This window comes from Carassius carassius, chromosome 13 (assembly GCF_963082965.1).
Source record: "Carassius carassius chromosome 13, fCarCar2.1, whole genome shotgun sequence".
In the NCBI taxonomy this organism is placed as follows: Eukaryota; Metazoa; Chordata; class Actinopteri; order Cypriniformes; family Cyprinidae; genus Carassius; species Carassius carassius.
The window spans coordinates 23510647-23538364 of NC_081767.1; the positions used below are offsets into that span (position 1 = coordinate 23510647).

Here is a 27718-nt window from a genome sequence, read left to right on the forward strand (position 1 = left end):
TTCATATGCTGCCAGACGTTGGACACATGTTGACAATAAATTAAATGTTCAGAGAACAATAAGAGAAGAATACATTTGATTTGAGAAAAATCATAATTTCTTTACAGTGTTCAATTATTCCTGGCCTCACTATGTCCCATTGTGAGAGGATATTGAGTACCTCTTGCGACATTAAGAAAAAATACATATCTTTTTCATAATAAATGTCAAATGTTCTGACGATAGGTTATCCAATACAATGTACCATTTGGAGACCATTGTAAGCTTGATTGTTTCTGTGTGAATTCCAGTTTTAAACACTCAGAGGCGCGTGTCTTGGATATTGTCCTCTGCCTCCTCTTGCAGTGTCTGCGTAACAGAGCTGAGTTTGGACTGAGGGCCGCGCATGCTAGAGTTCCGGCGAGGGAAGAGTTTGAGGCGCTCGGCTGGACTTATGGCCTGCTTTAGATGACTGGTCTCATTCAGCAGCTTCTGAATGGAATCGTAGGTTTTCACCTGACCCTTGTCCATCATCTGCAACAGAAATCAGAGGAGTCAGAGACGAACTAAATTGATTTTAAGCTCTTTTTTTATGCTCACCAAGGTTGCATTTATTTGATCAAAATATAGTAAAAGCAGTGAAATATTATTAAAATAAAAATACAATTTATGCATTTAGCACACACTTCTATCCGTAGCGATTTACAATGTGTTCAGGCTAACATTTATTTATTTTACCTAACGTATTCCCTGGGAATCGAACCCACAACCTTTTGCATTGCTCACGTAATGCTCTACCTCTAGCCACAGCAACACTATTATTACAGTTTAATAACTGTTAGCTATTTTAATATATTTAAAAATCTTACCAAGAAAGACTGGCACTCAAGTAGTGGCTCCACTTTGTGTTCAGACATTAATATAGTGCATGTAGAGAAAGACTGTCGTAATGTCTTCTTCAACACCTTTATAGTTCTGAAACCAAAGACAACGCAAAGCCACCATCATTTACCATGATTTGAATTCATTGTACTTGGGCTTAACAAGCAGTGATGTGGGGACTCACATTGGATCAAGGTGGGCACTAGGCTCATCCAGGAGGAGGACACGGGCTCCGCTGAGGATGGAGCGAGCCAAACAGATGAGCTGCTTGTGGCCGTTACTCAGTACATAACCTCCGTATTCAAGCTGAAAGTCCAGTTTGTCTGGAAACTGCTCAATCACTGTCTTAAGACCAACCTTCACACATGGACACAGAAACAACTGTAAATCAAGCAAATACTGTCAGCAAAGCATCAGTTCGCTAGATGATTCATAAGGATTGCTAGGTTGATCATATCGATCATATTCCCCATATTTTAGACCTAATGATCTGCCTTCATTAAATGACACTTGATTAACATTTAGCAATGGTTAACCCGGGTTGTTTGAAATTTGTTGTCTGAATTATGAATTACACCCTTCACTGCTCAGTGGCAAATAAAGTGTTACCATAGTCCCAGGAGCAGTTTCTTTGAATTGCTCTAGAAAAAAAGGGTCATGAAACCACTTGACCTCACAGTCATTGATCATTTGCTCTGGAGACACCCACCTCCTCGGTGACCCGCCACAGCTCCTCATCACTATGACAACCGTAAGGGTCTAGGTTCGTGCGGAAAGGTCCCGAAAAGATGAAGACTTTCTGTGGTAGTGTGGAAGGAGATATTTACAAGAATATATCATGAGATGTTATGAAGAGAGAGGATGACCGCTGTTACCTGAGGCATCACACCAAAGGCTTTCCTCCACTTCTGAAGTGGAATTTTGTTCCAGTTGACCCCGTCGATGGAGATATCACCATCTGTGTAAACCAGCTTCAAGAGAGCATTGAACAGAGAACTCTTCCCAGAACCTGTTCGGCCCAAGATACCCACCTGAAAAAGATGATCAATCTGACCTGAAATTTCACAATAAAACAAAACCTGTGAACGGATTTACATGCTATAGAAGTGCATCTTCAGCAATACATGGAATATATTCTAAAAAGGCAGTGTAGAGAAAAGAAATCTCTGATAGCCGAGACACTCCTTAATTAAAATGTCTTTAATGAAAAAATGACATGTCCTAAATGGACAACTTTAAAATGCCCACGCGTAGCGGCATGAGGCATTCTTCAGGGCATAGTGAAGCAGATAAAAAACTAATCTTATAATGATAAAGACACACAGGTAGAAGCAAACACATAGGTGCTGACAATCAATGTTGAAGGTCTGCAGGTAATTGCTAGGACACGCCTCTCACACGGTTCTCAGCACTAAAGCTATTAGTCACAATAATAAACAGAAACACAGGCAACAGATAACATGCATATACATTCATGCATACCTCTCACATGGTTCTCAACACAGAAGCTATTGGTCACAATACTAAACAAAGAAGCAGCAGCATGCATATACATTCATGCAATATATTACTAGGGCACGCCTCCCACCTGATTCTCAGTACTAAAGCTGTTGGTCACAATGTAAGAAAAAACACAAGCAACAGGTAGCATGCATATATTCATGTATACACATTCATGCATACAGATGCATACACATATACATATACAATACATATGAAAAGTGAGTAATCACAGGAAAGAACAATGTTCCAAAATCACAGAAAAGGTCTATAATCTATCTCCTCATTTAATCCTGGATAGTCCATTGCTTTAAAACTCCATATCCAAAAGGTTTCACACTGCAATAACTGTTTTAAAATATCACCTCCACATATTGATTTTTTAATAATTTCAATTCCCTGAATTCTCAAAGATGAAGGGTCACTATGGTGTATTTCTTTATAATGTTTGGCCATAGGGTAATCTTCGTTATTGACTCGAATTGCGTATTTGTGTTCATAGAACCGCTCTTTTAGTTTTCTTTTAGTTCTGCCCACATAGAAACACCCACATGGGCATTGTAGGCGGTAGACCACATATTCAGAGTTGCAGTTAATAAAACCATTAGTCTTAAATTCTCTCTGCGTTCTCAGATCACAAAAAGTCTTACTTTGAATGACACCCTCACAATGACTGCAAGATCCACACCTATAGGTTCCCCACAACCCTTTTTCTAGCCATGTTTTTTGTCTAGGACCTGAAAGGTAACTGTCACGATTATTAGATGGAGTGCCCATGAACTTCATTAGAGGGCACTCCACTCAGGACCATTCCACCCATCAACCACCAGATGTCACTTGGACACTAGCACCTCTCATACTGTTGCACCACACCCGAACTACATTACCCATGAGTCACTGCATCACAATCACCCTGCCACACCTGCACCTCATTCATCAGCCAATTTCCTTGCCACACCTGCACCTCCTTTACACACACACATAAAAGCAGCACACTCACTCTCACTCAATGCGACGTCTTGTCTAGCCTGTCTAACATTTCCGAGCGTTTCTCCCTGTGTTTTGTCATTCCCGTGTTTGATCTTCAGACTGATTACTCCGACTCTGATTCTCTGCTGCCTGCCCCGATCTCTGCTTGTTTCTGGTTTCGACTCTGGTTATCCCTGTCACACCTGACGCCATTCCTGATTTCTGCCTGTTTGACCATTCTTTAATAAAGCGCTGCATTTGGATCCGAACGTCTCTGGCTCATCATTACAGTAACTTCTTACAAGTTTGTCCCTTATGGATGGTGCCTTCTTGAACACAGTCATCGGCGGCTCTGGAAAAACGTCTTTCAGAATAGAATCACTTTGAATTAACCCCCAATTGGACTTAATTATTTGTTTCATTTCTGAGGCACTACTACTATATTGGGTAACAAAGACAGGTCTAGAGTTGTTTTTAGCCATGTCTTTCCTCCGCTTTTTTTTTCTTCTTTAGTAGATCAGAGCGTGTTGTGGATCGTGCTTTTATTTTTGCTTTTTCTATTGTCATTGGTGAGTAGCCCCTAGCCCTGAACCTTAATGTCATATCTTGAGCCTGCATTTCGAAATCAGAGTCATTATTGCAGATGCGTCTAAGACGCTGAAATTGTCCAAAAGGAATGTTATCTTTCAGGCTCCTTAGATGGAAGCTATCAGCCCTCAATAAAGTGTTTCTATATGTGCTTTTCCTATATATTGTTGTGTGCAAAAGATTATTGTCATCTATGGAGATAGTCAAGTCCAAAAAATTAATAGATGTTTTTGAATGTTCAATTGATAATTTTATGTTAGGGTTAGTTGTATTGACATACTCATGAAACTGCAAAAGTTCTTCCTCATTCCCAGACCAAACAAAGAGGATATCATCAATAAAGCGTCCCCAAAATACTATCTTGTCACAGAATTTGTTACTAGATCGATTATATATGTATTGCTCTTCCCAGTGACCTAAAAATAAATTAGCGTAATTAGGAGCAAAACATGCACCCATCGCTGTGCCCTTGAGCTGTCTAAAGAAATCATCTTGGAAGAGGAATACATTATTGTGTAAAATCCATTCTGTGAGAGAAAGTAAAAAATGGTTGGGTGGTGATGTCTCCAACCTATGTAACAAAAAATGTTGTAAGGCTGATAGGCCTTCCTGGTGGTCAATATTGGTATATAGGGAGGCTACATCTAGAGTCCCCAAATAACAATTTTTGACATTTGTGATATTCATAAGTTTACATAGCACATCAGTAGTGTCTTCAATGAAAGAGGGGAGATCCCGCACTAGAGGTTTTATAAAAAAGTCCACAAATTGGGAGCAGGGCTCAGTCAAAGACTTTTTGTGATCTGAGAACGCAGAGAGAATTTAAGACTAATGGTTTTATTAACTGCAACTCTGAATATGTGGTCTACCGCCTACAATGCCCATGTGGGTGTTTCTATGTGGGCAGAACTAAAAGAAAACTAAAAGAGCGGTTCTATGAACACAAATACGCAATTCGAGTCAATAACGAAGATTACCCTATGGCCAAACATTATAAAGAAATACACCATAGTGACCCTTCATCTTTGAGAATTCAGGGAATTGAAATTATTAAAAAATCAATACGTGGAGGTGATATTTTAAAACAGTTATTGCAGCGTGAAACCTTTTGGATATGGAGTTTTAAAGCAATGGACTATCCAGGATTAAATGAGGAGATAGATTATAGACCTTTTCTGTGATTTTGGAACATTGTTCTTTCCTGTGATTACTCACTTTTCATATGTATTGTATATGTATATGTGTATGCATCTGTATGCATGAATGTGTATACATGAATATATGCATGCTACCTGTTGCTTGTGTTTTTTCTTACATTGTGACCAACAGCTTTAGTACTGAGAATCAGGTGGGAGGCGTGCCCTAGTAATATATTGCATGAATGTATATGCATGCTGCTGCTTCTTTGTTTAGTATTGTGACCAATAGCTTCTGTGTTGAGAACCATGTGAGAGGTATGCATGAATGTATATGCATGTTATCTGTTGCCTGTGTTTCTGTTTATTATTGTGACTAATAGCTTTAGTGCTGAGAACCGTGTGAGAGGCGTGTCCTAGCAATTACCTGCAGACCTTCAACATTGATTGTCAGCACCTATGTGTTTGCTTCTACCTGTGTGTCTTTATCATTATAAGATTAGTTTTTTATCTGCTTCACTATGCCCTGAAGAAGGCCTCATGCCGCTACGCGTGGGCATTTTAAAGTTGTCCATTTAGGACATGTCATTTTTTCATTAAAGACATTTTAATTAAGGAGTGCCTCGGCTATCAGAGATTTCTTTTCTCTACACTGCCTTTTTAAATGTTCTACCTTGGACCGAAGAGCACCCAAATCAAACCTAAAAGGAATTGAACATGCCATTCATCTTGAATGGAATATATTCTGTTAGAAGCTTGGACTAGAAGCCAGTCTCACAATATACATCACAGAACTCAAAGAAATGAGTGTGAAAAAGATATAAGGCTGATCACATGAGACTCTTTAGCTAATTTGCTATTAGTTGCCCAATCGTCTACATTGTTGTACAAAGGCAAAATGCAGTAACTTTGTCAAAACCGAAATCAAGTCTCGTGACTTGGCTCAATTATGCTCAGATTTTGAAAAAGATATACACAAAAAAAAAAAAAATGGTGTTGGTGTAGTTACTACATTTCGCCTTTGTAGGGCAGTACAACCCCGATATACACGAGTTAAAGCTCTGGGGTTGGAAATATAATTTAAACCTGAAAATATAAATAAAGTTTTAAGATTTTGGAAAATATAAAGCAAAATAATAATAAATAAATAAAATTAAGACATAAGAAATATTTCCAGTTCTAGATTCTATATTTCCATCGCTAGGCTAATAATCAAATCTAAAACAAATCAGACACCGAACTTAAAAAACTCATTCACACAAAAGGTCAAATGTGATGCAGAAAATACAATTTGTAAAGAAAAACGAATAATATTCTACTTTTAGACACCACTCTTCAAAAGCATAATTCAAGCTATAGCCCATTGTAATATCATGCTGTGAGACAATTCTTTTACAGAATTTGATGAAAGGTTTGTGTGTTAGCGTTTATTTTTCTGAAACATTTGCATTTTAAAGAGGAGTTTAAGCCTTGAAACTGCTTGTACGTACCCTCTGTCCACCCTCCACAGTGAAGGAGAGGTTCTTGAGGACAGCGTGACCTCCTTCTGTGTATTTGACTGTTAAATTCTGCACATCGATCTGACCGCGGTTGGGCCAGCTTGAGTTGGCACGTGCATCGGCGTTCTCGATAATCAGATCTGAGCATTTGCTTTTGTCCGGTTTGGGTGTCTCAGACGGCAGGTCGATGAACTTAAAAACCCGGTCAACAGAACGCATCTGGAGGAAGAAGGATTAGAAGAGCTATGATGTAATCAGGTCCACTGAGGTCTAAGCTGCATTTGGTTTGTTTAGCCTTTAAATGATGCTTAGCCTCTGTTTGTGTGTGCGAGTACAAATGTGCACACAGTTACACCATGTGGCAAAAATAAAGTGCCACTACTGTATAAATACGTGATTGTAAACTGTTCTCCTGATACGGTCATAGTGAAGGAAAACAAAATGTTCTGAACCTTGATAAGCCCCGTCAGTGTTGCCCTGACTTAAAAATAAAACTCGCTCAGACAATATCTTCAACAGCATTACAGAACAGGACAAATTCTGCAGTTTAGAACAAATGAAAAACATGCAGTTTTAAGGGAGGAAAACCAAAAGGGCACGTACCATTCCATCTACCGCAATGCTGGTGGCAACACACCACTGGAAGGTGCCTAGAATGAGCATTGCCAGGCATATGACGATACCAATCTCGCCCGGTTTATCCTCTATGGAATAACGCACAAACAAGCAAGTATAAACATCATGTACAAGGTTGCTCACAATGACCTCACTTCTACACTTCAAAGGCATTTTCCAAGCACTGCTCACAATTACCTCTTGATAAAACCAATTGTCTGTAAAACCCACTAAATCAAGCGTTTACTGGCTTTTCGGACCCACGGAGAACTGTCAAATAAACAGTGGCATCCGCTCACTCTACATGCTCTACTGTTCACTCTTGCCTAGCTACAGATGGAGGAGTGCTCTTACGGTTGGTTCCTACCGCAATCCAGGCAGTCAGCGTGAAAAAGAACACAAAGATGATGTCGGAGCGGAAGAGGAACCATCGTAAGGTCGACAGGTAGAGGAACCAGGTGGCTGTGTGGGTGTTGAGGGTCTTGTGGAACAGGTTCTCGAAGTAGGCCTGCCGCTCAAAGGCCCTGATGGTCCACAAACCCTTCAGCGAGATGATGAGGTGGGAGAAAATGGGGCTACGAGCTGTGATGAGAGAAGAATTGAAGATGTCAACATAGATGTTAATTTGAAATCTTCTGAAGCAATAGCTTTGTGTGACAAACAAAGCAAAAGAGTCATGGAGTGCATTCCTCCTCTGGAGCAACCAAATCATACTTCATTCTGGTCTACAGGTCACTTTTAGGATGATTTTTTTATATTTTGGGGGTTGACACCCTTCTCTATATAAATTATAATTTATGGTTATAATTTATACTTTTATTCAGCAAGAACACATTAAATATGTCAAAAGTGACAGAAAAGGCATTTAAAGTACAATATAATGCTACAAAACTACAACCCGAATTCCGGAAAAGTTGGGACGTTTTTTAAATTTTAATAAAATGAAAACTAAAGGAATTTCAAATCACATGAGCCAATATTTTATTCACAATAGAACATAGATAACGTAGCAAATGTTTAAACTGAGAAATTTTACACTTTTATCCACTTAATTAGCTCATTTAAAATTTAATGCCTGCTACAGGTCTCAAAAAAGTTGGCACGGGGGCAACAAATGGCTAAAAAAGCAAGCAGTTTTGAAAAGATTCAGCTGGGAGAACATCTAGTGATTAATTAAGTTAATTGATATCAGGTCTGTAACATGATTAGCTATAAAAGCTTTGTCTTAGAGAAGCAGAGTCTCTCAGAAGTAAAGATGGGCAGAGGCTCTCCAATCTGTGAAAGACTGCGTAAAAGAATTGTGGAAAACTTTAAAAACAATGTTCCTCAACGTCAAATTGCAAAAGGCTTTGCAAATCTCATCATCTACAGTGCATAACATCATCAAAAGATTCAGAGAAACTGGAGAAATCTCTGTGCGTAAGGGACAAGGCCGGAGACCTTTATTGGATGCCCGTGGTCTTCGGGCTCTCAGACGACACTGCATCACTCATCGGCATGATTGTGTCAATGACATTACTAAATGGGCCCAGGAATACTTTCAGAAACCACTGTCGGTAAACACAATCCGCCGTGCCATCAGCAGATGCCAACTAAAGCTCTATCATGCAAAAAGGAAGCCATATGTGAACATGGTCCAGAAGCGTCGTCGTGTCCTGTGGGCCAAGGCTCATTTAAAATGGACTATTTCAAAGTGGAATAGTGTTTCATGGTCAGACGAGTCCAAATTTGACATTCTTGTTGGAAATCAACGACGCCTTGTCCTCTGGGCTAAAGAGGAGGGAGACCTTCCAGCATGTTATCAGCGTTCAGTTCAAAAGCCAGCATCTCTGATGGTATGGGGGTGCATAAGTGCATACGGTATGGGCAGCTTGCATGTTTTGGAAGGCTCTGTGAATGCTGAAAGCTATATAAAGGTTTTAGAGCAACATATGCTTCCCTCCAAACAACGTCTATTTCAGGGAAGGCCTTGTTTATTTCAGCAGGACAATGCAAAACCACATACTGCAGCTATAACAACAGCATGGCTTCGTCGTAGAAGAGTCCGGGTGCTAACCTGGCCTGCCTGCAGTCCAGATCTTTCATCTATAGAGAACATTTGGCGCATCATTAAACGAAAAATACGTCAAAGACGACCACAAACTCTTCAGCAGCTGGAAATCTATATAAGGCAAGAATGGGACCAAATTCCAACAGCAAAACTCCAGCAACTCATAGCCAAAAATGCCCAGACGTCTTCAAACTGTTTTGAAAAGAAAAGGAGATGCTACACCATGGTAAACATGCCCCGTCCCAACTATTTTGAGACCGGGTTGTATTTCACTTCACATAAATGTTTGAATATTTGAACTGTTTAAACAATGTTTGAACTTCCCATTTCATCAAAGAATTCAGAAAAAAAATGTACCACAGTTTCAACAACAATATCAAGCAACTGTTTTCAAATTTGACATTAATAAAACATTTCTTAAGAGGCAAAGCAGCATATTAGAATGATTTCTGAAGGAGGATGTGACACTGAAGATTGATGGTGAAAATTCAGCTTTGCCATTACAGGAATACATGTTAGAATGTCTTAAATTGGCAGAATTTTTCACAATAATATTTTAGAGTAATTTAAATCAAATAAAAACATATGAGACTGTTTTCAACACATTTTAAAATGTATATTTTAACTTTAAAATGGTAATGTGTATGAAATTTAACTGACCAAAAAACACAAGTAAGAAATTCTGGAAAATGATTTGTGTGTGTGCGTGTATATATATATATATATATATATATATATTGCACTAAGTGCAAAAGCATTTTCAATTCAGTTTTTCATTTTTGGGTCAACTATTACCTTTAACTGTCAATATCAAGCACTTGTATTTTGCCATCATCTGTGCCACACATTTCCAATAGCAGAAAGGGTCAGGAAAAGGAAGGAAGAAATAAAAGTCCTGCCCTCTGTCCTTTATTATGACCTCATAATCAAAATGAACTAATCCACAAGTTCATTACATTTTTCTCATTCACCACAGCTTTCTTTGCAACATTCCTTTCCATTTCTATAGACAAGACAATGCATTTAGTTCCTCTTGTCTGAAAAACAAAAGGGTTGTGCAGTTTTCTGGGATCGCCGCCATAAAGCTTGTTGCTCATCAGTTGTGGAGGATGAGTGAATGATATCAGGATAGCAGCAGAGGAAATCCCTGGTCGGGTTTTTGCTAACCCAGTATTACAAAGTACGGAAAGCCCTAGTTGCTTTCTCGGTGGCTTTGGATAGGCTGACAGTAGGAAGATCGTTGACAATTGAGGCTAACAGGAGTTTTCTTCCTGTCTGGGTTACAAAAAGACCAACAGAAATGGGTCTGCCTTATTCAGAGATGTAATAGACCATAGATGACTGGTTGAGAAACAAAGCTCTGACATCCCACCCATGCCCTTTTCCTTTCCTTTGTGATATCCTTTTCTCTTTCTGGTTGAATCATCCATCCTCTGCTCCTCTCCTGTTTTTGGACCTACCAATGACCTCCCATCAGTGCCTTGTCTAACTGGCCTTCTCATCCCTGGCAGCAAGCCACACGCCTGCACGCCAAGTGCGTCAGGAATCCCTTTGCCAACTGCACAGACGTATCTAACAACTGCATGCAAAGAATGCACACACTATCTGACCTTACCTTCTGTCTCCAGCTGTTTAAGCTGTTGACCCGTGCGGAGAAAGTACTTCCTCATCACAATGAAAATAATGGCCAGGGGAGTAGCTTCGAGGAATATGTACGGCCTCACAATGGACACCACAAGAATACATCCAACCACCACCACAGTCAACTGTTAGAAGAAAAGCAATGTTCAAGTGTTTGTTCAGCTTATTTGAATACATATTTTTATTCAGCCTGTAAGATCTTTGTTCATTTTCATAACACAAATTAGACTTAAACAAGGCTTTTGACAATAAAAGTTATCAAAGGAGTTACAAACCTGGACAAAGTCAAACATGAGGAGAGGAAGCATGTCATCTATGGTGGCCATGTCTTTGGTGAACCTATTCATGATGCGACCTGTAAAAATAATATTGGGATACAAACAGTAAAGTATTAAGTCAGAAACTGGACTGGTGGAAATATGGTTTACTTCTACTTATTTCAGCCTTACATAACACTGACCCGTCTTCATGGTATTGAGCACAGACATGGGTGCACTGAGAACAGCATGCAGCATCTTCTGGTGCAGTTTCTTGGAGATTGTGATCATAGTGTGCACAAATGGAAGACCCCGGAAAAATCCCATTGCGAGGAGGCTCTCTGACGTGGCCACGTAGATGTAGAGAATATAATAGCTGCCTGTCGGTGTCACAATGATGGCATTTTGTTTTTCAGGTGAAGACATGTTGGAGTACTTTGTAATATTTGGCTCAACTCGTTGATGCTCTTCATTCCAAAGTTCACTGCAACAAAAAAGTGAAATGCAGTATTTTGTGGATTGATTAAAATGAACTACAGATTATTATTGAAGAATGCTTGACAACAAAAGAGTTTAGTTCTACCTAGAAGAGCAGATCACTGGAAAATGAGGTAAGGAAAAACACTTACTCAGTTATCAGCAAAATCCCTGCTACAGATCCTGCAACCTAAAAACACACAACAAAGAATTAAGGTTAGTAAATCTACATCCACAAAAAGCTTGGGGTCTGTAAGATTTTTTAATGTTATTGAAAGAACTGTTTTCTATTGTAATATATTTTATGCATTTAAAATGTATTTTATATCTGTGCTGGCAAAGCTGATTTTTTTCAGGATTCTTTAAATGAATAAAAAGTTCAAATAAACAGCATTTATTTAAAATCTTTATTATAAGTCTTTAATGTGGCTTTTGATCTTTGATCTTTAATGTCGCACTTTCCTCTTTGCTGAATAAAATGAATTTATTTTAACGAATAAAAAATCGTAATAATCGTGGAAACACATCAACAATATTCATTTGTAATGCAGAACATATCAGGACAGATTATATCAGATTACCTCAATTGCAGCAATAAGGAAGATGAAGATCAGAACATACAGAAGGCTTTTATTATTTGACACATATCTGACATATGTGTTCCACTTTGTTGTTTCGAATACCTCCTCTTTTTCATCTATTTCATTAACTAAGCAAGCCTGTAAAGAGAAGCAAATCAGATGAAGTTAAAGCCTAGTATGTAAAGTAATATGTTGCAGTAAGTGCAAGAAATTTCCACACCTCAATGTTCTCTTCCTCTAGGACCCCGGTGATGTCATACGTGCTGTCTGACAGACGGCGAGCATAGATGTCCAGCTCAGATGCCAGTTCGCTCTGAGGCACGATGGACAGCCGTCTGCGGAAAGATGACTGAAGGTGGTCACGACGGCCCTGGCCTTGTGCATTGGTCATGAACGCTAGCACAGACTGCCTCCGCTGACCAGCCATATGCACTCCATGGTTATGATACACGTCGCTCCCCATAAAGGACTCATCCACGAGCTCGTTCTCTGGCACCAGGGAGAACTTCCGGTCAGGTAATGTCCTCCGAACTTCTTCTTCAGGTATCTGAATGAAGGATGCCTTACGAGCAGCTCCAAGAGTGTTGACAATTACTGAAGATTTTCTTTCATCTATGTACACAGGCACTGATGGGGCCACTGGGCGATAAGATGAGCGTTCAGGTCGCATGCCTGCGCTCTCATCCACCGAGACGCGGTGGAGAGTCTCTGTGAGGATGGAGCAGCGGCGCTCTGCACTGACATTGTCATAGGCCTCCAAACCCAAAAGCAAAGAGCTGAAATCAGGCCGTTCTGACTGAAGCTCTGAAAAGGTGCCATAGAAAAAACTTTCACCGTTGTGGAGCAGTAGGATCTTATCAGCCAGCTTTAAATGCTCAATCTTATTTGTTACCAAGATGCGTGTCTTAGAGGCCATCAGCTTACACAGACATCTGGGTAAATAAATAAAAAAGAGGTTACGCAGCAATATTTCGGACATTTAAGCTAAAATTAACTCCAGTAGAGTGTGTTGTTATCTCTTTTCAGTTTAGCCCCATTCACTGGTAAGAAGTCATAATTAATTTGATATTTGTTTATAGAGTGCAACAATACCTGCCAGCTTTTTTAGCAGATTTGGTTCTCAAAGTATTTATTCCCATTAGTATTTACAAAAAGTTTAAGAGTCATCAGCCATTAACCGAACTAAGCAACTAGGCGGTGAACATTACAAACAATTATCATTTTTTTTTGCAGAATCATAGGTAATGTTATTTTTACTAGGAATTCCATGGATAAACATGATTATTTAAAAAAAATACGTTGAAAAATGCATTGCTGATGCCTTCAATAAAAGCAATATACCATCGATTAATAACCTCATTGTAGGTCTGTCTTTGATTATAATTTTCTTTTGCATTTTTTTTTTTACTTCTGGAACCCAAATGTTGCACACTATCAACTTCAGATGGAAATAAAAAAAATAAAATAAAAAAAAAGTTTTTTGTTTTATGCACTTATGGAGATTTTTTTTTTAATTATTTTTGGACAGACAGAGATTCTACCGCATCGGAAAATAGGCAAAAAGCAATCTCAGAATTAATGAAAGTCAAAATGTTACGATAAAAATTGGGTAGTTCAATATTTATTTAAAATAAACCATATGCATACTTGTCAAATATTTCTTTTTCTGTTGCAATATCCAGGTGAGTAAATGGTGCGTCAAGTAGGTAAACATCAGCATCTCTGTAAATAGCCCTGTGCAGAGAAAATGATATTACTTAATAACATTTTCAGATAGCTATTTTTGACTAGTGACAATCTGATAATTGAAATACAAATTAAGTTTATTTTAAGATAAACGTAGTTTATTCAGTAAAATTATTTAATAAACTATTTTAAGGAATATCATAATATGGTTAACTCTGCACACTATAATAAGATGTACCAACAATATAACTGTATTATGTCAAAGTTATGTCACAACAGCGCTGACACCGGAAAGCTTTAAGTACAAACAATACAAACAAACAAACAATAAAAGCTTGTCAAACCCTGATTTTATTTATGGCTGCAGCAAGATTGTATTGAGTTGTAAAATTTAACATTGAGTTTATGGCCATGTAAATCCAAAAGAGATCCAAAAACAAAATTCCTGATGTGAAAGTTATTAAAAAGCCATGCAAATATGATTTACTCTTTTCCCTAAAGTTATGTGGGAAAGAGCAGCAATGGGGAAAGTGAGGACTCCAGCGTGGTTTAAACATCAGGTGCTTGTATACATTTGAGGAGTTGAGCGATGTTCGAGGGGAGTGAGGAAATGTGTGACATACCTGGCTAGAGCCACACGTGCCTTCTGACCCCCACTCAAGTTTAAACCCCCCTCAGCCATAGGCGTCTTATCCTTCTCAGGAAGAACAGCCAGATCCTAATCATAAAACAGACAATATCGTCATACAGAGCAAAGGGAAGTAAGATGGAAATGCCATTTTGAGAAATTTATGGAAAACCAACCACGACATGCTATTTTACAACAGAACACAGACACAAGACAACACACACTTACAGCAGAAATAATTGGTAAACTGCAGGTTTTTGGTACTTAAAAACCATTTTGACATAAATTGATGGAAACACTCATGCTTAAAATTTTTTTTAACCAGCTAAGATGGTTTGTTGGTCTTAGCTTGCTGCTTATTGGTTGACTAGCCTGGCTAGCTGACAACTTCCCCTCTAAAACCAACAGACCAGACCATGAATAATTCCAAATGTAAGAAGTACTTACCTTCTCATCAACTCTGTCCGTTTTAGGAGCATTAAAAATATTAATTAAATGCAGTGATGCACTAAGAAAGATTTTTTAAACTCAACACAAACAAATCAGTGGGAAGCACTGGAACGCCACTGTCTTTAGGTTTACTGCACAGACACAACATGAATAAGGACTAAACTGCAAGTATATCAGTGCTACAAAGGAAATACATGGATTACGAAAGCCCACTAAACATGGGTGTTTAGACTTAACATTTTAAACTCTACAAATACATTTATTGGATCCTGCTAGTCTTGCTGTTTGCATTGAAAGCTTGTTTCTAATGGGTGACTCAGAAGATTAAGTACGCTGGGAAAGCGTAAGGGTCAGTCTATCAGCATAAACTGAATAAAGACTTATTATGTACAGTAAACAACAATACTTTGCAGCTTCTTGCTAGTTAGCACACAGACGGCTAATTTCTCACACTCTGTTGTTATGGCCAAGCCTACCATTGTGAAGGAATATCAACCTCACACTGCTCTTCTGTTATTAGAGTCTGGATATTTCGTAACAAACAGTCATAAATTGTGCTTTTAATCACCATTTACTGAGAAAACATGCTTTGTTTGAGAGGAAACACTTTTACTTTTCTCCCTATGGGAACTGACACAGCCTCCAAAAGTCCCAGACTCACCATTCAGAAACAAACTATGTTAATTAATTGCAATTATACATCTAAGAAAATAATCTAAACTAAATAAAGTTTATAGATATTTATATATAATATTATATCACAGTAATACATAAAAATATACTTTTTACACAGCAAATAATTGGCATTGTATAAAAAAAAATCTGTAAAAACGCATTAAAAATACATATTTTAATACATATTTCATATATTCTCTTATTTAGAGAAAATATATTTTTTATATTTTCTTCTTCTTGTTTTCAGCCTACATTTTATCAGTTTTGTCCGATTTATGCTTAAAACATGAAAAAACTTTTTTTGCCAATTTGGTGAAAGAAAAAAAAATCATTAATTCACTATGTTCTCAGAAAATGTGAAATCTTTATCATTGTGAATATAATTTAAGTTTTTGCAGTATTTGCAAAGCCTTACATTATGATTTTCACTAGACAAATCTCGTCCACTAGCACGGATAAATCTCACTTATCAGCCTAATGCCTGGACATGAATGTGTTCTCAGAAGATCTCCTGACCGTCCTTTCATGTAAGATTTAGTTAAACAAGGGGCCTGTCACTCAACACTTTGGCTGCTGATAGTTGCACATGATTGGCTGATTTGGTATCAAGAGATTGAGGGTGAGGGGAGAAAACCATGAGCAGAGTAATATGACTCAGTTTTATGTCTAACAAAGGTTCTCAGTTTAACTGCCAGGTGAACATTCCATGTAGAAAGAGAGAGAGAAACAGAGAAAGGGAGAGAGAGAGGGAAGACAGAAACAGAACAAACCAGGAGCCAAAAACATGAGAGAAGACAAAGAAGAGGACTAGTTAGATTGAGAAAAGAGATGAGTGAGGTCAGGCAATATACAAGTGCATCTCAAAAAATTTGAATATCATGGAAAGGTTATTTACTTTCTTATATTCTAGATTCATTGCAAACAAACTGAAATATTTCAAGAGTTTTTTGTTTTAATTACAATGAATAACAGCTTAGAAAAATTAAAAACTCAGTATCTCAAAAAATTTGAATATTTTCTCAAAGATTAAAAAAAAGATTTACAAAAACAGAAATGTTCAAGATCTCCAAAGCAGGTTTAATTATGCACTCAATACTTGGTTGGGGCTCCTTTTGCATGCATTATTGCTTCAATGCGGCATGGCATGGAGGCGATCAGCCTGTGGCACTGCTGAAGCGTTATTGAAGTCCAGGTTGCTTTGATAGCGGCCTTAAGCTCCTCTGTATTGCTTGTCAGATGTTACTTCCTCTTCCTCTTCACAATACCCCATAGATTCTCTGTGAGGTTCAGGTCAGGTGAGTTGGCTGGCCAATCAAGCACAGTAATATCATGGTCATCAAACCATTTGGAAGTGGTTTTGGCACTGTGGGCATGTGCTAAAGTCCTGCTGCAAAATGAAATCAGCATCTCCATAAAGCTTGTCAGCAGATGGAAGCATAAAGGGCTTCAAAATCTCCTGGTAGATGGCTTCACTGACTTTGGACTTGATAAAAAACAATGGACCAACTCCAGAAGATGTCACGGCACCCCAAATCATTACTGACTTCAGAAACTTCACACTGGACTTTGGATTCTTTGCCTCTCCAGTCTTCCTCCAGACTCCAGATCTTGATTTCCAAATGAAATGCTAAATTTACTTTCATCTGAAAAGAGGACTGTGGACCACTGAGCAACAGTCCAGTTCTTTTCCTCCTTACCCCAGGTGAAATGCTACAGACGTTTTTTTTCTGGTTCAGGAGTGGCTTGGTTCTAGGAATGTGACAGCTGTAGCCCTTTTCCTGAAGACGTCTGAGTGTGGATACTCTTGATGCTCTGACTCCGGCTTCAGTCCACTCCTTGTGAAGCTCTCCCAAGTGCTTGAATTGGCTTTTGCTGTGTTCATCCCTGTTGCTTGTGCACCTTTTCCTTCCACACTTTTCCTTTCAGTCAGACCTTCTGTGGCTTACCCTCTTTTTGGAGGGTGTTGATGATTGTCTTCTGGACAACTGTCAAGTCATTAGTCATATCTAAACTAACCCAAGAGGTACATAGTATTTATACTCAAAATTAATCAAACTATTCAAGCTCAAATGTGAGATACTGAATTTTTATTTTCCTAAGCTATAAGCCTTAACCATCAGAATTAAAACAAACAAACTCTTAAAATATTTCAGTTTGTGTGCAATTAATCTAGAATATAAGAAAGTTTTTTAAAATTAAAATACAAAAAAATAAAGATTTTTTCCATGATATTCTATTTTTTAGATGCACCTGTACTGTATACATAGGGACTGAAATACAAATAGAGAGAGAAACAAAATATAAAGAAAAAAATACACAAAGGTAGAAAAATTGGAGATGGGAGTAAAACTAAGGAAATGAGTGAGACAAAGGGTGGACTGAAGAACATTAATCTGTCAGTACCTCCTCGAGCTGGCATGCTTTGACCACACTCTTGTAGCGATACTCATCATAGGTCAGACCGAAAAGGATGTTGTCTCGGATGGTGCCAGGCATGATCCAGGCTGTTTGGGAGGAGTAGGAGATTCGACCACTGTGTCGGATCTTCCCCGAGGAGGGAACCAGCTCTCCCAGGATGCTCATCAACAATGAGCTCTATAAATACAGGCATTATGTCTGAACAATGACAACATTACAGTTTCCTTTCAGCAAATGTTTGCTTTCTTTTAAACAGCTTGATTTACTCATCCTTTTATATTTTAGCTTATTTGTCAGCTTATTAAAGGCTTCACACTGTAGTTTAATTAGCCTTTCATTTATTCGCTATAATCGTTAGAATTGTAAATAATTCGTCGACATTGTTTAGTCTCTTTTCCTACACTAATTTCTGACTGAAAAGAAGTAGAAAGACATTTACATTATCAGCAAGACTTTCTTAAATTTAAATAAATTCTATAAAATTAAATAACAATAATAATAATAAATATATAATATGATTTCTAAAATAAATAATAATAAATAAAATATCATTTTTATTCATATAAATAATAAATATATTATTTCAAATTTCAGTACAACTTGCATTGATATATATTTAGGACAGATTTGAAGATAATGGCAAGCAATCCTACCTTCCCAGAGCCCATTGAACCGGTCACAGCCAACATCTCTCCTTTCTTCAGGTTCAAACTGATGTCCTTCAATACGGGAGTCACATATAGGTTGGTAAAGAAGAGGCCTGCATCTCCATTGTGATGGCCATTAGCTTTGTTCTCCTGTTTTATCCTCTCTAAAAGTTCACCAGGACCCTGAAGAAACACAGACAGAGATTATTTACACTGCACTACCCACGCACACTGAATAATTAAAAAACACAGTGATCAATCCTCTCTCTTTTTCTTTAAATGATGAAAAGGAATACAATTTAGAATATCGCCTAATGTAGTTTAAGTACATGACAGTCTCACTGAAACAAAACCGCACATGTTTCCAGGGAAGGGTTGATGAGAGAAGGAGGACCTGGCAAATCATTGATCTGTCTTGTAGCTACTGAACTGAACAATGCAATTCATATTCAGATAGACTAAGAAACAGTCAACAGTGTACTGCAAGTCATTCTCTAAACGTGCTTCTAATTATAAAATAATTGAAAAGAATCAAGAATCGAATCAGTCTTTTTCAAAAGAAAGGTATTAATAAATATATAATATTAATAAATATCTCATATGATAAGATAGAATTGAAATTCAGAAGAGATGTTCTATATCTAGGACTATGGATGCTTAACTATACCTCATCCCAAGAAGCAGTCACATCTTTGAGTTCCAGCTCTGTGATGCTGGGATCATGTTCCATTAACTTGTATTCCTCCTTACTAAGAAATTCCTTGAGGGAACAGGTAAGTTAAAGTTTTAGGTAGAGCTCTGGATACAGAGAAGACCACACAGTAACAGCAACATTGTCTCAAAGTTCAGCACAGTTTACAGCAATACACAAAAAAAGGCTCCCAAGTAAAGTGCTTTCAGAAATACAGTAGTACAGAGGACTGTTTTCCCTTTATTAACACCAAACCAGAAATGCTTTAATTTTATACCTATATTATAGCAGATGTACTTTAGCATTACAATTCATATTACTAAAATGGTATTATTACAAAAATTCACAAATAATACAGTTGGTAAAAAAAAAGACTTCCTCTCAATTTAAACAAATATATACTTTTTGCAAATAGTTTCAACCACGAAAGCTGACATTAAAAGGGTTACTCCACTCCACCCCAAAATGAAAATTTTGTCATTAATCACTTATGTGATCACTTATACTTCACTAGTCACAAGCCTCCTGGTTTTCATCCAAAATATTTTAAATTGTGTTCTGAAAAGGAACAAAGCTTTTACCGGTTTGGAACAACATGGGGGTAAGTGATTAATGATAAAATTTTCATTTTGGGGTGGAGTAACCCTTTAAATACATAAATAATTTTTTACATTTATTTTAAAAAAGTGCAATTATTATAATCATCTGAATCCCTATCTGAAAATATTTTTAAAGTCGGAATTCATGGTGTAGCATACAGAAAGGGATCATCAGAATGGGCTACATTTGTGCTAGTTTTAAAGTGTGTAGACTCACTTCAATCTTCCAAATAAGCCGCATAGTGTCGTACCACATCTGAATGGAGCTGGGCAGTTGTCGAGTAACAGTCATACGTAGCACCATACAGTAGGAGAGAGTTGTGAATATGCGACGCAGGTTGATACCGCGGCTGAGGGCATGAGGGACGACTGCGGCAACAATTACAAAGATGGCTGAGAAAAAGTATGCCGAGCTATAAAAATAGCGCAGGGAGCCAATCTTCCTGGTCAGCCTCACCTCATCCCTACAAAAAGTTTACAGGAAGAAAGAATGACAAACATGACCCTCAAGTCCCTCAAGGCTCAGTTCTTGCACAACTTTTGCTCAACCTTTAAAGCCAAATTATGAGAAAGGACCAAAGTATAAAAGAACTTCACTTACTATTAAAGAAGCAAGAACTAAAGCATTAGGAAAGAAATCTACTTAACTGAAATATCAACTGTATCTGTTTTTACAAAGTTCTGGGTTGAGTAAATTTGCCAAAGTTTCTGAAATATTTTCAGAAATTTGTTTAAGGCCCTTTTAACTAGATTACTATGATTAATGTCTGTGAAATAAAACTATATACATATTATATATATGCACATTCTACTGTTCAAAGGTTTGGTTTATTTATTTTTCTTTTACTCAGCAAGAATGCATTAAATTGATGAAAAGTGAGAAAACTTTATTGTTTAAATAAATGCTGTTCTTTTGAACTTTCTAACATTGATAACAATAGAAAATGTTTCTTGAGCACCTATATATCATAAGATACTGAAAACTGGAGTAATGGCTTCTAACAACTTAAGAAATTACATTTTAAAATATTTTAAAATAGAAAACTGCTATTTTAAATAATAATATTTCACAATATTACTGTTTTTACCATATTATTATGCAACCTTGGTGAGCAAAATATTATTCTTATCAAAATATTAAAACATCTTACCAACTCCAAAGAAAGGCAGTGTATAAACTTTCTATATATTTTTCTCTCTCTCCTTTGGCTGCTCCCATTAGGGGTATCAATAAACATTACTTTCCTCTATTTCCATTTTTTTTCCAACATGGCAGTCAATTATTTGTAATCTATCTCAGATTAGTATTTCCCTAAATGGCACGTTTAAAATAAAAGTTTGTCAGACGTTCTCTTCTTGATTGTCAAAGGCCTGGTTATGCAAAATCACAAAAAAAGAGCAGAATATCCAACAGAATTTTTGGGGTCTTACTGTCTGATGTTTTTGATGAGGGTCTCCATTATCTCCTCCCAGCCATAGGCCTTCACTGAATGCAGGTTTTCCATGATCTCTGAGGTCAGAGCCAACCGTTTATTAGTCAGTAGCACCTTTTGTGCTCTAAAGGAAAACAGAAAAAGGCAGAAAATTGTAATGAAGTGTCTGTTCTTATTAGAACTTCACATCCTGTACATAATACATCTGACTAATGTCTAAGATGGTGTCTCGTAAATGAAGGCACTGAATACAGACAATAACATACTGAATTAAAATTGATTGTGAGTTTGTGTGTGTCTGTTTACATCTCTCAAAGGCACAAGGCTACCCAGCCTCCTGATTACAGGAGCAGAAGTGAACTACCTGTCCCAACTCTTCAAAGCCTTTAACCAGCATGAATCACAGCTGGAATGTGTGTTTCTGTGGGAGCATATTAGGAGAGACATCTCTAAAACAAAGCTGTGCCTGTTTGAGTCTGACAATGGGAACATCTTGGGCAAGATTCACTTTTTGGTGTTACGATGTAGGCTAAATACTTACTTGTAAGGACCCATTTTATGTGAGAGAAAGGCCTGCAAGACACCCAGCAAAGAGATAGCAGCAAGTGCACAGAAGCTATTGACATCAATGAGTTCCCAGATAAGCCCAGTACACAGGATGCATTGCAATGGTGATATCCATACAAAATGGGCCATACCCAGGCTCTATACCAAAAAAAAGAAAAAAAGATGAGGATGATGAAAAAGAAATACAACACGAATAGTATTAAACATTAGTAATTAATTAAAAACAAAAATCTTTATTTATTCATGTATTAATAATACAAGTATGTCAAAAGCTGAAGTCTAGGAGCCATAAGAAAACCATCTCACACATTCCAAGGAAAGGACACTAGAAGTACCCACATTAAACACAGGTGCTAATTGCTTCAGACCACTTACAGAGTGTATCAATATTCAACACATTGGCTCTACCTTCTTGGGATGTTCCAGAGCTCAGCTACGCTCCCCAATGAAGCATTATGCTAAATGTAATGCTCAGCCAACAAGTTAGCAGCAGTATATTCATTTCTAATGGTCAGCCTCTTTACAAATGGGCCATACACACACTACCGTTTAAAAGTTTGGGGTCTGTCTGATTTATTTTTTGTAAGAAATAAATACAGTAGAGAGACTTTCATATTCTTACAAAAGACTTCTATTTCAAACAAATGTGGTTCTTTTGAACTTTCTATTCATCACAGGTTTCCACAATTAGAATGATTTCTGAAGGATCATGTCACGCTGATTTATGTGAGACTTTTGGATGGTAGTATTTATACATTCTAAAAACAAAATTCTGTAAAATTAGGCCCCAATGTGCTGTCAGTATAAAAGCATTTTTGGTATTGATTTTTCACAGGTGTGTTGTACAGGTTAAAGCCAAAAACAGGAGACCTGCCATCCAGCACACATGAGGGACTTACATCATTTGCTCATTTCATACTTGCCTGATCAAATTTACCCAAGTTGGCCAACATCAGACTGACCAGTTGACCTGTGCTTATCTTGTCCAAAACTCGGCTAGAAAGTTTCAAGGTCTAAGGGTCAAGATTAGGAGAAATTCATGCACTTAATCCACTGTTATTTGAATATAATGATATTTTATTAAATATTTTGTGCTAATAATAGATGGCTTAAATCTGATCCATTATTTGAGGAAAGATATTGGTCTCAGGCACAAACCTTTTTATAGATTATGCTAAAGAGTGCAATTCTGATCTGCATGCCCAGGCGGTGCAGCCCAAACATGGCAGGCTGGAGCAGGAGAAAGCGGGCAGTGAATAGCAAGCCAAGACCAAAGGCAAGAAAGTAACCATTGGATCGCTCCGGTTCATGGACTGGGTCAAATGATGCAATTATCCGCCCTAAAAGCTGGGGCTGCACTGTTTTTGTAGCCTCCTGAAAAATAGTAAAACTTATAATTACTATTTACAGAAAAGCATCAATATAAACTGATGTCCAAAGTATGTACATATGTGGTGTTGGTGCAGTGGATAAGACACATGCCTTTGGTGTGAGAGACCCAGGTTCGAATCCACTGTGAGACACCAATGTGTCCCTGAGCAAGACACTTAACCCCTAGTTGCTCCAGAGGTGTGCGACCTCTGACATATATATAGCAGTTGTAAGTCGTTTTGAATAAAAGCGTCAGTTAAATGAATAAATGTAAAATGTAGAAGATCTAGCAAGAGGTTACCTGCAGTACACAGCTAGGAACCAAACAAATTAACAAAACTTCATCCATTTGAACTGTCTTGTACTAAGCTGTTGTATTTTAAGATCAACACTCCAATCCAATAAAAAAAAAAAAGACCGAAAGAAATTATTTGGACACTTACGCCTATATATAGGAGGAAGCCAAATAACAGAAATGGTCGTATAAAGCATCGTGCCAGTGCTCGTAGTAGACTGGGCTTTTTCCTTCCAGATGCAACTTCTCTGTCCCATTCTCTGTTTAGGGAAAGAAAGAAAACTGAATGGAACAGTTAAACAGCATCCACCCACCCATAATAAAACGGGTATAGTCTGCATTGTTTGGCGCACTCTTATATAACCAAGGTGATTTAGCGAACTTATTAAACAGAGCAAAGAGACCTTGACAAGCTTGGGGAAACGGTAGAGACGGCTCCAACCTGTTAATTGAATAAAAAGTTCAGATTCCCAGCAGTACTGCACAATAGAGGAATAACTGAAATGCTCATCATCTATCACTCACCAGGGGCCTGGCACTTTAAAAGGTCGCATTTGGTGCCCATTAGCTGGGCACTGGCATGGATGTATTGTGGTTTATGTGAGACATGGCATGGAAGGAACTTTACGGGTATGAGGCAGCGTGACATTTAAGAGGGTTGTCTACATTTTATTCTTCTTTTCCCCCTTCTTTTGTCCAAAAACATCACACAAACACCCAAAGGTGTGATATTTGGCTCTAGTGAGTAACATGAGCTTTGAGGACACTGAAAGTCACAATAGAAACCAAGACTGTGAGTTCTGTTTCAGTCACTTCATTATGTAAATTTGCTCACTTTACAAAAATGTGAATCAAAGTTCTTTCATTCAAGTTCTGGTTACTGAATGTAGGAGACACTGAGAAAAAAACCCCAGCAATCAACAACAAAATTACAGAGGAAATACATTACAATATCAATATATATTATTTTTAAATATGAAATTGTCCTTAATAGATAATAATAAATAAATGCTCATGCAAATTAAATGGAATGCAACTGGAAATGCAATAAACACATTTCATTCACCAGGATAATGGGGTATTTTCTATATGAGGGTATATGAGTAAATCAATTTTAAACAGTATTTAAAAAAATAGATAAATAAATAGAGTGTGAGGAAAAGGTGAGAACTAAAATACTCACTTCTCCAAACGCTCTGCAAGACTTTCTGCTGAATCTTGACTGGGAGCTTGATAAACATCAGATGGCCTCAGTTTCTCCCTAAAACCCTTTCTCATTATGGGGTTTGTCCACCTGTAAACAGTCCGAACAAACGTTGAAAACTTCAATATTGTGATTTATTTTAATTAGAGTGAACTTAAGTTATTTTTAGGGAGATGTACACGTGGTTATTTTATGATAGATATTATTATGCACAGTTTTATAAACACGCTGGAGTCAGGACTAGTGTGCGAATTATTAAAATAACTTGATTTTATACTGTTATTGCACAAACATGTTCTTTAAGTCCCCTTAAAAACACACACACACACACACACACACAAAAACACCTTTTGTGATTTTTACGATAACTGTGTTATGTAATTCTAAATAGCTGAAGGAAAGCAGTCAAACCCAACTTCTCCTCAGTCGAACCCGGCTTCTGTTTGTGAACGTTTACTAGCCTGCTTGCTCTGGTTAAAATAACTTTTGAACTTTTGAGGTTGTAGAAGCGTTGTTCGAAAACACTGTTTAAAAGTGTTGCCTATCCAGCCGATACACTTGTCAAGCAATAAAAAGAAAACTTTCTTTATGAAAGTATTTAAATGTTTCTATGAATATATCAGTCATCAGGTGTAGTCTGTGTAGCCTTCACATGTGAATACACTAGAAAAATGTGAATAAACAAGAAAAAATCTCTGGTAACCTATTTATACACACACGTGTCCTAAGCACAACATTTTGTTATTGTTAGTACACACGTGGACACACAGAACATCTAAAACATTTCATATTTTGGTTGCATCTTACCAGAAAAAGTATTTTGAGAGGCAGCTGGCATCATCCACAGGTGATCTCTGCATCCTAAAAGTACCCCGGGGGTGACACGCTTACATCGGGTGTCAGCTTAATGCGCCTCCGCTGAATAAAGTTCTCAGGCGCTGTCCTCCACCGTGCGTACAGTTCAGCGCTGATATCGGCGAGATTCGCTGCCAGTATTTATATGATGAGGAGAATTTCTCGTGTCTTAAATAGTTAATGAGAGGTAACTCGCTTATAAAGAGCGCATACTGACAGCAGCGCTGTGATTCAGTGAGAGCAGGGCGCTCTCTCAGCCCCAAATGCCACAGATCCTTTAGGCATGCAATCCTCAAACTGTCAGTCTTTTACAGAGATGCTCACGTGTTGCTTTACAGGAGCAAGTGTCTGTGTCATCATCAGATAATTCTCGTGGTGTTTGAGAACGAACGTCAATACTTTTAACACATGAAAGTCAACTGCAGCTGTTGTTTAATTTCGCTCCCTTTCCTTAGTTTGAAAAGAGATTGAAAATCTTAAAATTGTAAAAAAAAAATAGAAGAGAAGAGAAGAGAAGAGTTTGATAAAGAAATTATTTAGATGCTGCACTATTTCTGTCACAAATTAGAATATTTGCTACAACGGACATTTTAATTCCATTGTAAAAAAAAAAAAAAAAAAAAAGATCAGATGTTTTTGCTTCCTCTGAAGAACAATATGTTCTTTTTAACTGTTAAATTATTATGGATAACATGATAATTGTTAACCCAAAATTTAAAAAACTGAAGCAAATTTGAGTTTGTGGAAACTTGGGCAACATTGAGTTTATGCGGCTTGCTGCTATACCATTAAAGCAAATATATAAAAAATTGCATAATACCTATAAAATTATATATATATATATATATATATATATATATATATATATAATTTTTATTTATTTTATTTTTTTTCTTCATTTTAACTTCACCTAAATTGTCCCAAACATTATGATTCAGGATTCTGTAAAAAGCCTAGATGAATGTGGAGCCATGCAAGTTATATAATTGTTTTGATAAGTCCAAGATGCTGCAATGAGAAAGACAAACGCATGAAGTCTATTCAGTGTTCCAGCTCAGCAGGCAATTTTAACTAAACTGAGAAAGTTTTAGGTTTAAATTACAGCATGCATGAATTCACAATAGCAGACTTTAGTAAAGTGACAGTCTTAACCTTACTGATTTGACTATACATGTTAGTTAAACATATTCCCGCAAATGCTGGAGTGATGTTTATCATGTCCTTGGATAATCAGATTTTTTTGTTTATTATTTTGAATCTCATATATGTCCATCCATCCATCCATTCTCTAAACTGCATTTGTCATGGGGACGTCGGAGTCTATACCAGTGTCTCAGGGTGCAGATGGTGCAAGCAAACACCCTGGACACATGGCTAGTCAGGGCTTATACACTGCAAAAAATACTTTTCAATTTTAGATTTTTGTCTTGTTTCCAGCCGAAATATTAAAAAATAATTGAATCTTAATTATCTTGCTTAGGCCTATCCCATTGGCAGATTATTTTGCTATTTTTCTGAGGTGAGGGGTGGGACGTTTAGACGAGCACTAGAGGCGGTTTAGCCAATCACAACACACTGGGCTAGCTAACCAATCAGAGACAATCGCCTATTTCTGAGGGAGGGGCTTCATAAAAGCAGGAAATGATCATCATATTTCTCAAAGAAGGGCAAGAAGGGACAGAGCTGTGTGGAATAAAGGTAAATTATGTGAAAAAGAATGTTTTTTTGTGTTTTTTGTTTTTTTACGAAGCATTAGCCTAACACATTAGACTGCACCATGTAAACACAATCAAGCCAACAGTGAACCACCCATTTAAACTATCTAGACCAGTGGTTCCCAACCTTTTTCAACTCGCGGCCCACACAACCAAACACATATGTTTGCGCGGCCCACTGCAAAAAAATTAACTGACCCCGCTATTGTTGGGTTAATAACTTAGTAATCAGAAGCTAGATTGTTAACTGTCTTTGTTGAATGAACTGGCAATGAACAGAAAATAACTCGGGCTGGCACCGCTTGGCACA

At 37.5% G+C, this 27718-nt stretch overlaps 1 protein-coding gene across 1 annotated transcript; it reads right to left on the reverse strand.

Annotated features, from left to right (window-relative positions):
* Positions 1–118: 118 nt before the first annotated feature.
* LOC132156138 (cystic fibrosis transmembrane conductance regulator-like) lies at positions 119–26154 on the reverse strand. The gene is made up of 27 exons (XM_059565016.1): positions 25646–26154; positions 24818–24928; positions 23783–23894; positions 23127–23342; positions 22892–22981; positions 21943–22106; positions 21400–21525; positions 20186–20432; positions 19346–19438; positions 18685–18861; positions 18017–18208; positions 14484–14578; positions 13822–13908; positions 12395–13106; positions 12175–12312; positions 11746–11783; positions 11320–11600; positions 11135–11214; positions 10834–10984; positions 7523–7750; positions 7157–7257; positions 6545–6772; positions 1737–1892; positions 1571–1660; positions 1046–1218; positions 849–954; positions 119–513 (listed from the first exon to the last, which is right to left on the reverse strand). The coding sequence occupies exons 1-27, from the start codon at positions 25696–25698 to the stop codon at positions 301–303; spliced, it is 4458 nt and encodes a 1485-aa protein (XP_059420999.1). The 5' UTR covers positions 25699–26154; the 3' UTR covers positions 119–300.
* Positions 26155–27718: the final 1564 nt, after the last annotated feature.

What these genes read in the sequence shown, in the direction of transcription:
- LOC132156138 (XM_059565016.1), bottom strand. Translation starts at nt 25,698, where the DNA reads ATGCAGAGATCACCTGTGGATGATGCCAGCTGCCTCTCAAAATACTTT. An exon ending in GGCTTATTTGGAAGATTGAA is followed by an intron (nt 19,439 to 20,185) that starts GTGAGTCTACAC and finishes TGTTCCCTCAAG; the next exon opens with GAATTTCTTAGTAAGGAGGA. An exon ending in TAAACAGCTGGAGACAGAAG is followed by an intron (nt 7,751 to 10,833) that starts GTAAGGTCAGAT and finishes CTCTCATCACAG; the next exon opens with CTCGTAGCCCCATTTTCTCC.